General features: G+C 41.5%; 1 protein-coding gene across 2 annotated transcripts in view; it reads right to left on the bottom strand.

Moving 5' to 3' along the window:
- Nucleotides 1-9,925, bottom strand: part of VIRMA (vir like m6A methyltransferase associated) — a 63,368-nt gene extending 53,443 nt beyond the window's left edge. Inside the window, exon 1 of one of the 2 annotated variants that reach the window (XM_043879196.1) lies at nt 9,683-9,925. In XM_043879196.1, coding sequence (XP_043735131.1) covers nt 9,683-9,745 — 63 coding nt within the window. In that variant the 5' untranslated portion in view covers nt 9,746-9,925. The remainder of the gene's footprint in view (nt 1-9,682) is intronic. The other variant, XM_043879195.1, reaches the window with a different exon arrangement.
- Between the last annotated feature and the right edge of the window lie 3,396 nt (nt 9,926-13,321).

The following is a 13,321-nucleotide window of genomic DNA, read 5'->3' as shown; positions in this document are numbered from 1 at the left end:
GAAATGATCCCTTGGTAACTCCAATTTTCTTGAAGAGATCTCTAGTTTTTCCCATTCTATTGTTTTCCTCTATTTCTTTGCATTGTTCACTTAAAGCTTTCTTATCTCTCCTTGCTATTCTCTGGAAGTCTGCATTCAGTTGGCTATATCTTTCCCTTTCTCCTTTGCCTTGCACTTTTCTAAGGTTTTCATCCACTGCTGGGAAGTCAACTCCAAAAATCTGTACCTCCATTAAGACTTCTCTCCTGAGCCCCAGACCACTACATACAACTGCCAGCTGGACATTTCCATTTGTATGAACCTCTGGCAACAAAAGCTCAACAAGTCCAAAACTAAACTGTCTTATATCAGTGATTCTTTCTCATTCTCTCGCACCTAAATAATTTCTTCATTTAAACATCAAGTTCTATCAATTAAACCTACAAACAGCTCTCAAATCTGTGTATCATGTTGGTGCAAAAGTAACTGCAGTTTTTGCACTGCTGAAATTTGCTGCTTGATTTTGGAATACCTTCTTAATAATGTGGGTATGTTATCATTTTAATGTGCATTTCTGGCTTTTTTTTTTTTTTGCTAATGACTTATTACTTGCTGTTTACTTTGTATTATTTTAGACTATGGAAATGATGTTAGACAAAATGCAAATTCAAAATTTTCTTACGAGTTCAAAATGGGTCGTAAAGCAGTGGGGACAAACTGCAACATCAACAACACATTTGGCCCAGGAACTGCTAATGAACGTACAGTACAGTGATGGTTCAACAAGTTGTGCAAAGGAGACAAGAGCCTTGAAGATGAGGAGAATAGTGGCTGGCCACTGGAAGTTGACAACGACAACTGAGAGCCATCATCAAAGCTGATCCTCTTATAACTACACGAGAATCTGCTAAAGATCTCAACATCCATCATTCTATGGCTGTTCAGCATTTGAAGCAGACTGGAAAGGTGAAAAAGCTCTATAAGTGGATGCCTCATGAGCTGACCAAAAATAAAAAAAATGTCATTTTTGAAGTGCCATCTTCTCTTACTGTACGCAACAAGGAAAAATTTCTTGATCAGATTGTGATGTGCGATGAAAAGTGGATTATACACGATAACCAGCGACGGCCAACTTGGTGGTTGGACTGAGATGCTCCAAAGCACTTCCCAAAGCCAACTCTGCACCAAAAAAAGGTCATGGTCACTGTCTGGTGGTCTGCTGCCTGTCTGATCCACTACAGCTTTCTGAATCCTGATGAAACCATTACATCTGAGAAGTATGCTCAGCAAATCAATGAGATGCACTGAAAAACTGCCAATGCCTGCAGTCAGCATTGGGTCAACAGAAAGGGCCCAATTCTTCTCCACGACAACACCTGACTGCACTTTGCACAACCAACACTTCAGAAGTTGAATAAAGTTTTGCCTCATCTGCCATATTCACCTGACCTCTCACCAACCAACTACCAAGCATCCTGACAATTTTCTGCAAGGAAAAAACTTCCATGACCAGTAGGACCCAGAAAATGCTTTCCAAGAGTTCACAGAATCCCAAAGCATGGATTTTTTATGCTACAGGAACAAACGAAACTTAATTCTCATTGGCAAAAAAAGTGTTGATTTTAATGCTTCTCATTTTGATTAATAAAGATTTGTTTGAGCCTAGTTATTAATAATAATTTAAAATTCATGGTCCAAAACCACAACTGTATTTGCACCAACCTAATATTTCCCTTCTTTTCAGTGGTCACTTCTCTAGTTCTAGACACTAGGCCAAATTCCTTGGTCTTACAGACAAGTATTATCACTCCAAACGTATAGCCTCAACATGCCCTGGTTTTCCTCATCTTTAGGCCCTCACTCATGCCACTGTCTCTGCTTAGAACTCTCCCACACTCCTCTCCCAACTCCATTCAGATGTCAACTTTCTCTTTTTTTTTTTTTTCTTTTTCTTTTTTCAACTTTCTCTTAAAAGCCAAGTCAGATCAAGTCTAGATGAGTGCTTATCAAACTAAGTTTGAATTGCATTTTTTTTGAAGAAATATTATACTTCTATCCATCCAATAAGCACTGTATAGCAGATCACACTTTTTAAAATTTGTTTTTAATTGGAGAATAACTGTTTTACAATGTTGTGTCGGCTTCTGCCGTACAACGATGTGAATCAGCTACAAGTATACATATATCCCCTCCCTCTTGAACCACATGACCCCATCCCACCCCTCTAGGTTGTCACAGAGCACCAGGCTGAGCTCCCTGTGTTAAAAAGCAACTTCCCACTAGCTAGTGAGAAGCTATTTCACATATGATAATGTATATGTTTCAACGCTACTCTCTCAACTCATCTTCCTCCACTGTGTCCACAAGTGTGTTCTCTGTCTGTAACTCTATTCCCACCCTACAAATAAGTTCATCAGCAGCATTTTTCCAGATGCCATATACATGCGTTAAAATATGATACTTGTTTTTCTCTTTCTGGCCTACAACGTTGGCCACATCCTCTGTTTAACAGGCTCTACGTTCATCCACCTCAGTTCAACTGACTCAAATTCATTCCTTTTAATGGCTGAGTAACATTTCATTGTATATATGTACCACAACTTCCTTGTCCATTCATCTTCAAAGGACATCTAGGTTGCTTCCACATCCTGGCTATTGTAAATAGTGCTGCAATGAACTAACTGCTTCTTTTAACTCTCCTGTTACAGTGGTATTTCAAAAAGACAAGAATCAAGTCTTAGTTTACTATTACGTTCACAGTGCTTAGTATATTCATTTAATGAAAGAAAGACTTTTAACAGGTGCTTAATAAGAGTGGACTGAATTGTGTTTTTAAAGCTAAAAATATTACAGTGAAGTAGCAGGTACTTAAAATATCCAGAAGAGTACATATACCTACGAAGACAGGTTGACAGTGGGAAACCACAGAAGGTTTATGACTAGAGAGGTAACAGGAAACTGAAGAATAGATTCCACAACTCAGCCACATTTATCTAAGAAAGAAGTCATTCTGTGTTTAAGTCTTTCTATGACTAACAATGGCCCACCAGTTCTGTAGTTCCACTAGTTCTCTATAACTAGAATTCTCATTTTCAGCTACTCTTACATGATGAGTTGCAATCCTGGCAATTCTTTTTTTTTTTTTTTTTTAGTATTTACTTATTTATTTTGGCTGTGCTGAGTCTTGCTGTTGCTCTTGGGACTTCTCGCCACAGTGCGCAGCCTCTTGAGTCATGGCACAAGGACTCCAGAGCACGCAGGCTCAGTAGTCTCAGCACACAGGCTTAGTTGCACCGAGGCATGTGGGGTCTTAGTTACTGGGCTAGTGAACAAATGTTCATCCCCTGCATTGCAAGGTGGATTCTTAACCACTGGACCATCAGGGTCCCATCTTTTCAACTCTACAACCAGAATTGATAGTGTACCTATTCCTTCCTTCTTAGTCCCAGTGGGACATAGCATTGCACAGCTTTAGAGTCAGGAAATATGCATTGGCGTGTCTTAATTCAGCTATGCCACATTAGGAAAGTCACCTAATTTTCCTAAGTCTCACGCTCAGTTTCCTTATCTATCAAATGGGGATAACTATCTTTTAAAATGATGGGTTGACATTGCAACAAAAAGAATAAAATACTTAGGAGTATATCTACCTAAAGAAACAAAAGACCTATACATAGAAAACTATAAAACACTGACGAAAGAAATCAAAGAGGACACAAACAGGTGGAGAAACATACCGTGTTCATGGATTGGAAGAATCAATATTGTCAAAATGGCTATTCTACCCAAAGCAATCTATAGATTCAATGCAATCCCTATCAAGCTACCAACGGTATTTTTCACAGAACTAGACCAAAGAATTTCACAATTTGTATGGAAATACAAAAAACCTCGAATAGCCAAAGTAATCTTGAGAAAGAAGAATGGAACTGGAGGAATCAACCTGCCTGACTTCAGACTCTACTACAAAGCCACAGTCATCAAGACAGTATGGTAGTAGCACAAAGACAGAAATATAGATCAATGGAACAGAATAGAAAGCCCAGAGATAAATCCACGGACCTATGGACACCTTGTCTTTGACAAAGGAGGCAAGGATATACAATGGAAAAAAGACAACCTATCTAGCAAGTGGTGCTGGGAAAACTGGTCAACCACTTGTAAAAGAATGAAACTAGAACACTTTCTAACACCATACACAAAAATAAACTCAAAATGGATTAAAGATCTAAATGTAAGACCAGAAACTATAAAACTCCTAGAGGAGAACATAGGCAAAACACTCTCCGACATGAATCACAGCAGGATCCTCTATGACCCACCTCCCAGAATATTGGAAATAAAAGCAAAAATAAACAAATGGGACCTAATGAAACTTAAAACCTTTTGCACAACAAAGGAAACTATAAGTAAGGCGAAAAGACAGCCCTCAGACTGGGAGAAAATAATAGCAAATGAAGAAACAGACAAAGGATTAATCTCAAAAATATACAAGCAACACCTGCAGCTCAATTCCAGAAAAATAAATGACCCAATCAAAAAATGGGCCAAAGAACTAAACAGACATTTCTCCAAAGAAGACATACAGATGGCTAACAAACACATGAAAAGATGCTCAACATCACTCATTATCAGAGAAATGCAAATCAAAACCACAATGAGGTATCATTACAGGCCAGTCAGGATGGCTGCTATCCAAAAGTCTACAAGCAATAAATGCTGGAGAGGGTGTGGAGAAAAGGGAACCCTCTTACACTCTTGGTGGGAATGCAAACTAGTACAGCCACTGTGGAGAACAGTGTGGAGATGTCTTAAAAAACTGGAAATAGAACTGCCATATGACCCAGCAATCCCACTTCTGGGCATACACACTGAGGAAGCCAGATCTGAAAGAGACACATGCACCCCAATGTTCATCGCAGCACTGTTTATAGTAGCCAGGACATGGAAGCAACCTAGATGCCCATCAACAGACGAATGGATAAGGAAGCTGTGGTACATATACACCATGGAATATTACTCAGCCGTTAAAAAGAATTCATTTGAATCAGTTCTAATGAGATGGATGAAGCTGGAGCCCCTTATACAGAGTAAAGTAAGCCAGAAAGATAAAGAACATTACAGCATACTAACACATATATATGGAATTTAGAAAGATGGTAATGATAACCCTATATGCAAAACAGAAAAAGAGACACAGATGTACAGAACAGACTTTTGGACTCTGTGGGAGAAGGAGAGGGTGGGATGTTTCGAGAGAACAGCATGTATATTATCTATAGTGAAACAGATCACCAGCCCAGGTGGGATGCATGAGACAAGTGCTGGGGCCTGGTGCACTGGGAAGACCCAGAGGAATCGGGTGGAGAGGGAGGTGGGAGGGGGGATCGGGATGGGGAATACATGTAACTCCATGGCTGATTCATGTTAATGTATGACAGAACCCACTGCAGTGTTGTGAAGTAATTAGCCTCCAACTAATAAAAATAAATGAAAAAAAATAAAATAAAAAATAAAATGATGGGTGGATTAGAGATAATATATTTAAATTACCAAAGGACTACGTCTTGCACAAAATAAACATTCAATAAATGCTAACAATGATTGCTGCTGCTGCTGCTTCAGTCATGTCCAACTCTGTGGAACCCCACAGTTGGCAACCCACCAGGCTCCTCCGTCCCTGGGATTCTCCAAGCAAGAACACTGGAGTGGGTTGCCATTTCCTTCTCCAATGCATGAGAGTGAAAAGTGAACTCGAAGTTGCTCAGTCGTGTCCGACTCTTCGAAATCCCATGGACTGTAGCCTACCAGGTTCCTCCGTCCATGGGATTTTCCAGGCAAGAGCACTGGAGTGGGTTGCCACTGCCTTCTCCCTCACAATGATTACTGCCCATCTATTATTAAGTTTTCATTATGTCTCACCTTTTCTTCTTTTTTTTTTTTTTATTATTATTATCTTTTTTTTTTTCCAGTGGGTTTGTCATACATTGATATGAATCAGCCATGGATTTACATGTATTCCCAATCCCGATCCCCCCTCCCACCTCCCTCTCCACCCGATTCCTCCGGGTCTTCCCAGTGCACCAGGCCCGAGCACTTGTCTCATGCATCCCACCTGGGCTGGTGATCTGTTTCACCATAGATAGTATACATGCTGTTCTTTTGGAACATCCCACCCTCACCTTCTCCCACAGAGTTCAAAAGTCTGTTCTGTATTTCTGTGTCTCTTTTTCTGTTTTGCATATAGGGTTATTGTTATCACCTTTCTAAATTCCATATATATGTGTTAGTATGCTGTAATGTTCTTTATCTTTCTGGCTTACTTCACTCTGTATAATGGGCTCCAGCTTCATCCATCTCATTAGGACTGGTTCAAATGAATTCTTTTTAATGGCTGAGTAATATTCCATGGTGTATATGTACCACAGCTTCCTTATCCATTCATCTGCTGATGGGCATCTAGGTTGCTTCCATGTCCTGGCTATTATAAACAGTGCTGCGATGAACATTGGGGTGCACGTGTCTCTTTCAGATCTGGTTTCCTCAGTGTGTATGCCCAGAAGTGGGATTGCTGGGTCATATGGCAGTTCTATTTCCAGTTTTTGCCATGTGATTATTCTGAACCATTTTAGGCACTATTGATGTACCAATGTACTGATGTACTTGTCGCTTAGTCATGAAGTTGTGTCCAACTCTTTTGTGATCCCGTGGATGGAGGAGCCAGGTGCGCTCCTGTCCATTGGATTTTACCAGCAAGAATACTGGAGTGGTTTGCCATTTCCTTCTCCAGGGGATCTTTCCGATAGACCCCAAGTCTCCTGCACTGCAGGCAGATTCTTTGCCACAGAGCCACCTGGGAAGCCCACTAGTGTACAAATCTACCTTAATTTTACTAATCACATCATTTTCCTGCTCAAAAACTAATTATTTCTTACAAAATAAAGCCCATGCCCATTTGCTGACCATTTAAGGAACTCCATGATCTGGCTTCAAACTGTCCATCAGAGGCCACTTCAAACTGCTACTTCAGCATACCCTTCCAAAGGAATTACTACTCCAGGATACCCTTCTTTCCTATCTACAACTGTGTAGCATATCCTCTCCCACCAAAGATCAAGTTCAAATGCCACATGCCTTGATGAAGTCTTCCCTGATACTCTCAAATGAAAAGTGATCTGTCCCTCCCCTGAAATCACACAGCCTTTATTTGCACCATCAAAAGGAGCTAAATAAATACTGCCTGGAGTCCTAATATATCAGACACTGATGGGTATTTTGGAAATAAAGGAAAGAAATCTCAAGGCTTTTCCACTCCGTCTCTTCAGGCGCTCGTCATTATTTAACTTGAGTCATAATTTTGTGGATCTCATCTCCAATGCTAGTTATAAACTCCTTGAGGACAAACATCCCTCCCCCAAAACCCCTACTCCTCCTTCAAGACTCAGTTCAAATGTGATCTCTACTAGGTCTTCCCCAATCATTGCCAAAAGGTATTTATTACCTTCTGGTAGTCCTATCCTCTCCATGGTCCTCAATGCTTGCTTAAGAATGAAAGAAAACTAGATTTCTAAATAAATGAATGCTAATGTTCCTAAACTAGAATACTACTAATTCATCATACTCTTTTCTTTCATTTTTAACTGTTCTTTATTTCTATATTCATGATAGGTTTGTTCTTATCCAACTACTGCCTCTACTGTGAGTTTTCTAAAGCATAGCTGAAACTATATTCAGAGATGTATGGTCTTTGAACAAACAGAGCTATTTGACCCACATGAAATGAAAGACCACAAATCAATTCACTATTAGTATGATATGCTAACAGGCTTTCCAGGTGGCACTAGTAGTAAAGAGCCCACCTGCCAATGCAGGAGACATAAAAGATACAGTTTCCACTCCTGGGTCAGAAGATCCCCTGGAGGAGGGCATGGCAACCCATTCTGGTACTCTTGAGCGGAGAGTTTCATGGACAGAGAAGCCTGACAGGCTACAGTCTATGGGATCACAAAGGGTCCGACTGGACTGAAGCAACTTAGCACACACACAGCACATGATATGCTACAGTTTCCAAATATTTTCTTTTTTAGATCTATAAGTTATTCATTAAAATAAGACCAAGGTTGTGAAAGTTTTTATTTTATCAAGTTCCAAAGTACATCTGCTACCCACTACCATCTCTATCTGAAGAAAGAAAAGTTTTCCCTCAAGGCACAAACGACTGAGCATGTGTGTGTGCTAAGTCGCTTCAGTAGAGTCCGACTCTTTGTGACCCTATGGACTGTAGCCAGCCAGGCTCCTCTGTCCACGGGATTCTGCAAGCAAGAATAGTGCTGGAATGGGATGCCAGGCCCTCCTCCAGGGGGTCTGCCTGACCCAGGAATCGAACACGCGACTCTTATGTCTCCTGCATTGGCAGGCCACTAGGCCACTTGGGAACTCCACAAATGACTCTATGTATAGAATAAATAAGCTTAAGGGCTTCCCAGGTGGCCGCAGAGGTAAAGAATCCGACTGCCAATACAGGAGACGCAGCCGGTGCAGGTTTGATCCCTGAGTCGGAAAGATCCCCGGAGGAGGAAACGGCAATCCACTCCAGTACTCTTGCCGGTAAAATCCCACGGACAGAGGAGCCTGGCGGTCTACATTAGTCCATGGGGTCGCAGAGTCAGACACAGCGAAGTGCACACAAGGATATATTGTACAGCACTGGGAATACAGCCAATACTTTTTAATATCTCTAAATGCAATATAATCTATAAAAAGTGTAAAGCACTATATTGTACTTTTGGAACTAATAATGTAAATCAACTATACCTCAATTTAAAAAAAAAGTTCTCTAAATTACGTCTACACTTAAAGAGAAATGTGAGCTCTGGGGTTTCTTTTAAGTTTCTCTACGGACTTCATTACTGTTCGTTGTTGGCCGGTTTTCGGGAACCTCTGGTTAACTGGTTATTTAATTTATATATGGCAGAGCCAGTCATACATTCAAGGGCACTCAAGTTAATACAGAACGATTACAACAGCCCACTCTCACCCCTCAAGACGACAACACAATTGTTCTCTACAGTCTGACTACAAATCTCTCCTCTTCACAAGCATTCTCCATGCAAAGGACGTTCGGTGTGAGTACTTCTTGTCCTTACGTGTGAAATCTTTCTAAGAGATAAGTACTTATTAAAGTTTCAGAGCAAACTGGAGAACGCTGCAGTCTTCAACCGAATGAATGTCACACTTGGGTGGCATGACTCCCGTTAGAAAAGGGACCTAGGAGCAGGAACTTAGAAACCAGAAAACCAACGTAACCCGCTGAGTCACCGACACTGCTGTCAAACACAAGCTGTCCAAGACCCCTTTCGAAACACCACTTGCAGTAAACGTGATACTCAGGATCCTTTTCAAGGCCCAAAGAGGACCCGAGGGGACTGGTGGGAGGGTGGGGGGAAGCAAAGCCAAGTAGAGCAGCCAACTCAACCAAAGACGACGCGGGGCCTCAAGTAACTCAGGGAAATGAGGAGGGGGTGGGGGAGCTCCCGCCACCCTCCCCAGACGCGGCGCCCACACCCAGGCTTGAGAGGACAGTGTGTGATGAATTAAAGCGGCAATCGGCACAAGGAAAAGTCGAGGCACGCCTAACAACTTTTTTTTTTTTTAGGGTCCCCACGTCGAAAAACAGGGTCGGAATCACGTCGCGAAGACGTACCTCGGCGCTCGGGTGCTTGAAAGTGTCTAAAAATAGCAGCTCCATCGCCGAGTCCACCGCCATGTTTGCCGCGGGCGGGGGAAGGGGGAGGACTTCCGGGGCAGCCCTCCAAGCTCGGCGACAGCGGCTGAGAAGAGGGAGAGACGACGGTACTTCCCGTGACCGGAGCGCTGGCGCCGGAAGCCTGGACCTATCGCTACGCGTCGCGCTGCCGGAAGTCGCCTGCCCAGCCTTCTCCAGGGCGGCGGAGAGCGCTCTCCTAGCGCCGAGAGATGTAGAGGGGACGGGTGGGCGGGGAGAGGACTACGGAGTCTCCAGTGATCCAAACCGCGTCGTCCTACCGCGTTTTAGAGCCACGACGGCCGAGTGCCGAGCGGGCTTAGCAGAGGCGGAGGAGGGTTAGGGAGTCTTGCCAAGTCAGGATACCCGGCCCCGGTGAACCCGCCAGCAAGTAACTTTTCCAGGGCTGGCAGGAACAAGGTGCAGTCAGCGCGGGTGAAAAGTAAGACATTTTTCTTTTTAAAGATGAAACTCTCAAAACGAAGAGGTTTTTTTTTGGTTTTGTTTTCTCATCTGGAAAAATGTCCCTTGTCAATCATAATACCTAATCCACAGGCTTACTGTGAATTTTTTTTAATAAATTTCAAAAAATTGTAAAACGTGAAATGCCATGAGCAGTTACCATGTAGAGTGAAAAGGAAGCCTCCCTGGCTCCCTGTTGATGAACACTGCGGCAGCTGGAACTCTTCAGTAGTGTACCGTGGCGCAAGTGCAGGAGAGAGCAATTAGGGATTCTCTAGTAAAATCACTCGTGCCACCCCACTTCTAGCTTCCCAGGTGGCTCCATGGTAAAGAATCCACCTGTCAATGGAGGAAACGCCGGAGACTCAGGTTGGACCCCTGGATCAGGAAGATCCTCTGGAGCAGGAAATGGCAACCCACTCCAGTATTCTTGCCTGGAAAATTCTATGGACAGAGGAACTTGGTGGGCTGCAGTTCATCCGTGGCAAAGAGTCCGAAGCGACTGAGCATGCATAGCCACACACCCCACTTTACGAAACTTCTTGCACATGTGCCCAGAGAAATACCTACAGATACAAGAGTATTCATGGCAACACTTTATAGTTTTAAAAAACTGTAAACTTAATTGTCATTAATATGAAATATCAAAAAGAAAAAAAATCTCAAAAAAATCAGTAAACTCTGGTATATTTATGCAATGCAAAATATAAAGCAGGTAGAAAGAATGCTGTATTTAATGCTAAATGCAGTTCTATATGTACTAACATGGATAATCTAAAAAATGGTTAAGCAAATACCCATTCACATGTCGAAAAGTGTACAGCATTTAAATAGTTTTAAACATATAAGATAAATTTTTAGGAGCATATATATGTTACAAAATTAAAAAGAAAAGCACTGGAGTGATAAACACTAAAATTTCAAGATAGCGGTGAACCATAGAGAGATGTAATTGATGAGCTTCATATGTTTTGATAATGTTTTATTTTTTAGACTGGTGTTTTTTGGTGTGTCTGAAATATTTAACAAATTATTTTTAAATTTTTTAAAGTAAGTCTCCTATCCACTGCCTTCCTCAGCCATCCAGTTTCCCCCGTTAGCTAACAGTTTATCTATTTTATTATTTGTTTTTTTCAGAGAGCCAGTTGTTGCATTTATGTTTATTACTCTTATCATTTTTCTGTTTTCTTATTCTTTGGTTTCTGCTTTTGAATTTTCTGATTCCTTCTTTCTGCTCTCTAGGCTTATTTGCTCTTCTTTCTCTAATTTCTATGGTGATGTTTAAGTTACTTCTATTCTTATTACTTTGTATGTCCACCAACTGCTCCCTAAGCTCTGCCTTAACTGTAATTAATATATGAATTACTTTGCCAACAAAGATCTGTCTAGTCAAAGCTATGGTTTTTCCATTAGTCATGCATGGATGTGAGAATTGGACCAAAGAAAGCTGAGCACGGAAAAATTGATGCCTTTGAACTGTGGTGTTGGAGAAGACTCTTAAGAGTCCCTTGGACTGCAAGGAGATCCAACCTAAAGGATATCAGTCCTGAATATTCATTGGAAGGACTGATGCTGAAGCTGAAGCTCCAATACTTTGTCCACCTGATATGAAGAACTGACTCACTGGAAAAGACCCTGATGCTGGGAAAGATTGAAGTCAGGAGGAGAAGGGGACGACAGAGGATGAGATGATTGGATGGCATCACCGACTCGATGGACATTAGTTTGAGCAAGCTCCAGAAGTTGGTGATGGACAGGGAAGCCTGGTGTGCTGCAGTCCGTGGGGTCACAAAGAGTCAGATAGGACTGAGTGATGGAACTGAACTGAATATATTAATACCATATAATGCTTTTACTATTGGTATTTTTTGCATAGTCTGATTTTCTTAGCTTTAATTTTCTTTTTGACCTAAAAGTAATGTGAGGTAGATTTAAAAATATAGTAATATCTGGAGAATTGCCTGGCTGTCCAGTGGTTAGGACTCCACGCTTTCACTAATGAGGGTGTGGATTCAATCCCTGGTTGGGAAACTAAGATCCCACAAGCAGCGTGGCTTAATAATAATTAATTATTTTTTTAGAACAGCCTTACTTTTATGGGAAATTGAGTAGGTAGTACAGAGTTCCTATCTATGAGCTTCACTAGTGGCTCAGATGGGTAAAGAATCCGCCTGCAATGTGGGAGACCTGGGTTCGATCCCTGGATTGCAAAGATCCCCTGGAGAAGGGAATGGCTACCCACTGCAGTATTCTTGCCTGGAGAGTTCCTATCTCTATATAGCCCCTTTTCACTAATCAAGGATTCCCCTATTATTAACCAGGGCACCACAGCAGTGAAAGTGCTGAGTCTTAAAACACCTGATACACTGGAACACCAGGGAATTCCCAGGATGATACATTGATTACAACTGATGAGCCAGTATTGATACACTGTTATTAATTAAAGCCCATAAATTACCTTATGTTTCAGTCTTTGTGCTGCACGCATATACCATGTGTGTATTTGAATTTTTAGATTATCTCTGAAATAATTATGCAAGAAACTGATCATTATTTTTGCCTCCAGGGAGGGGAACTTGATGGCTAAGAAATAGAACTTATTTCCTAATATAAAATTTATCAAGATGAATACTAATTGAGGACTGTAAAAAACTTGTATAAACAACTCTTTCGAGAACTTTTGTTGCATAGGACAAAGAAATGGGGTAATTGTTGGAGGGGAACATGGAATCAAAGAGAATTTTTAGGATGGAGTATAATAGAGCATGTAGACTGCTTGGAATGAAGCAGTGGAGAAACAGTGATGATGAAGAGAGAGGGGACAATGTATTGCATGGATGGCATCTACTAGCCAAGTAGAAGGTGACCTTTGCCATTAATAGGATACCTGCTCCTTGGGAACCAGGGGCAAAAAAGGAGTCCATGGGTTCACAACAGAAGGGAGTAATGGTTTAGTATGTGGAAACAAGGGAGTTCCTTTTTTATGATTTTTACTGTCTCAGTGTGATCATCAGCTACAACTGAGAGAGCAGAAAGGTGTATAGGAGGTCAAAACAGTGAGATGTATTAGCCAGACTTCTGGGAGAGCCCAGAATCCCTGATTGTCTATCCATCACT

The sequence above is a fragment of the Cervus elaphus genome, chromosome 21, assembly GCF_910594005.1.
Source record: "Cervus elaphus chromosome 21, mCerEla1.1, whole genome shotgun sequence".
Classification (NCBI taxonomy): domain Eukaryota; kingdom Metazoa; phylum Chordata; class Mammalia; order Artiodactyla; family Cervidae; genus Cervus; species Cervus elaphus.
The sequence above is the reverse complement of the archived record's forward strand: the minus strand, read 5'-3'. Positions and strand labels throughout refer to the sequence as shown.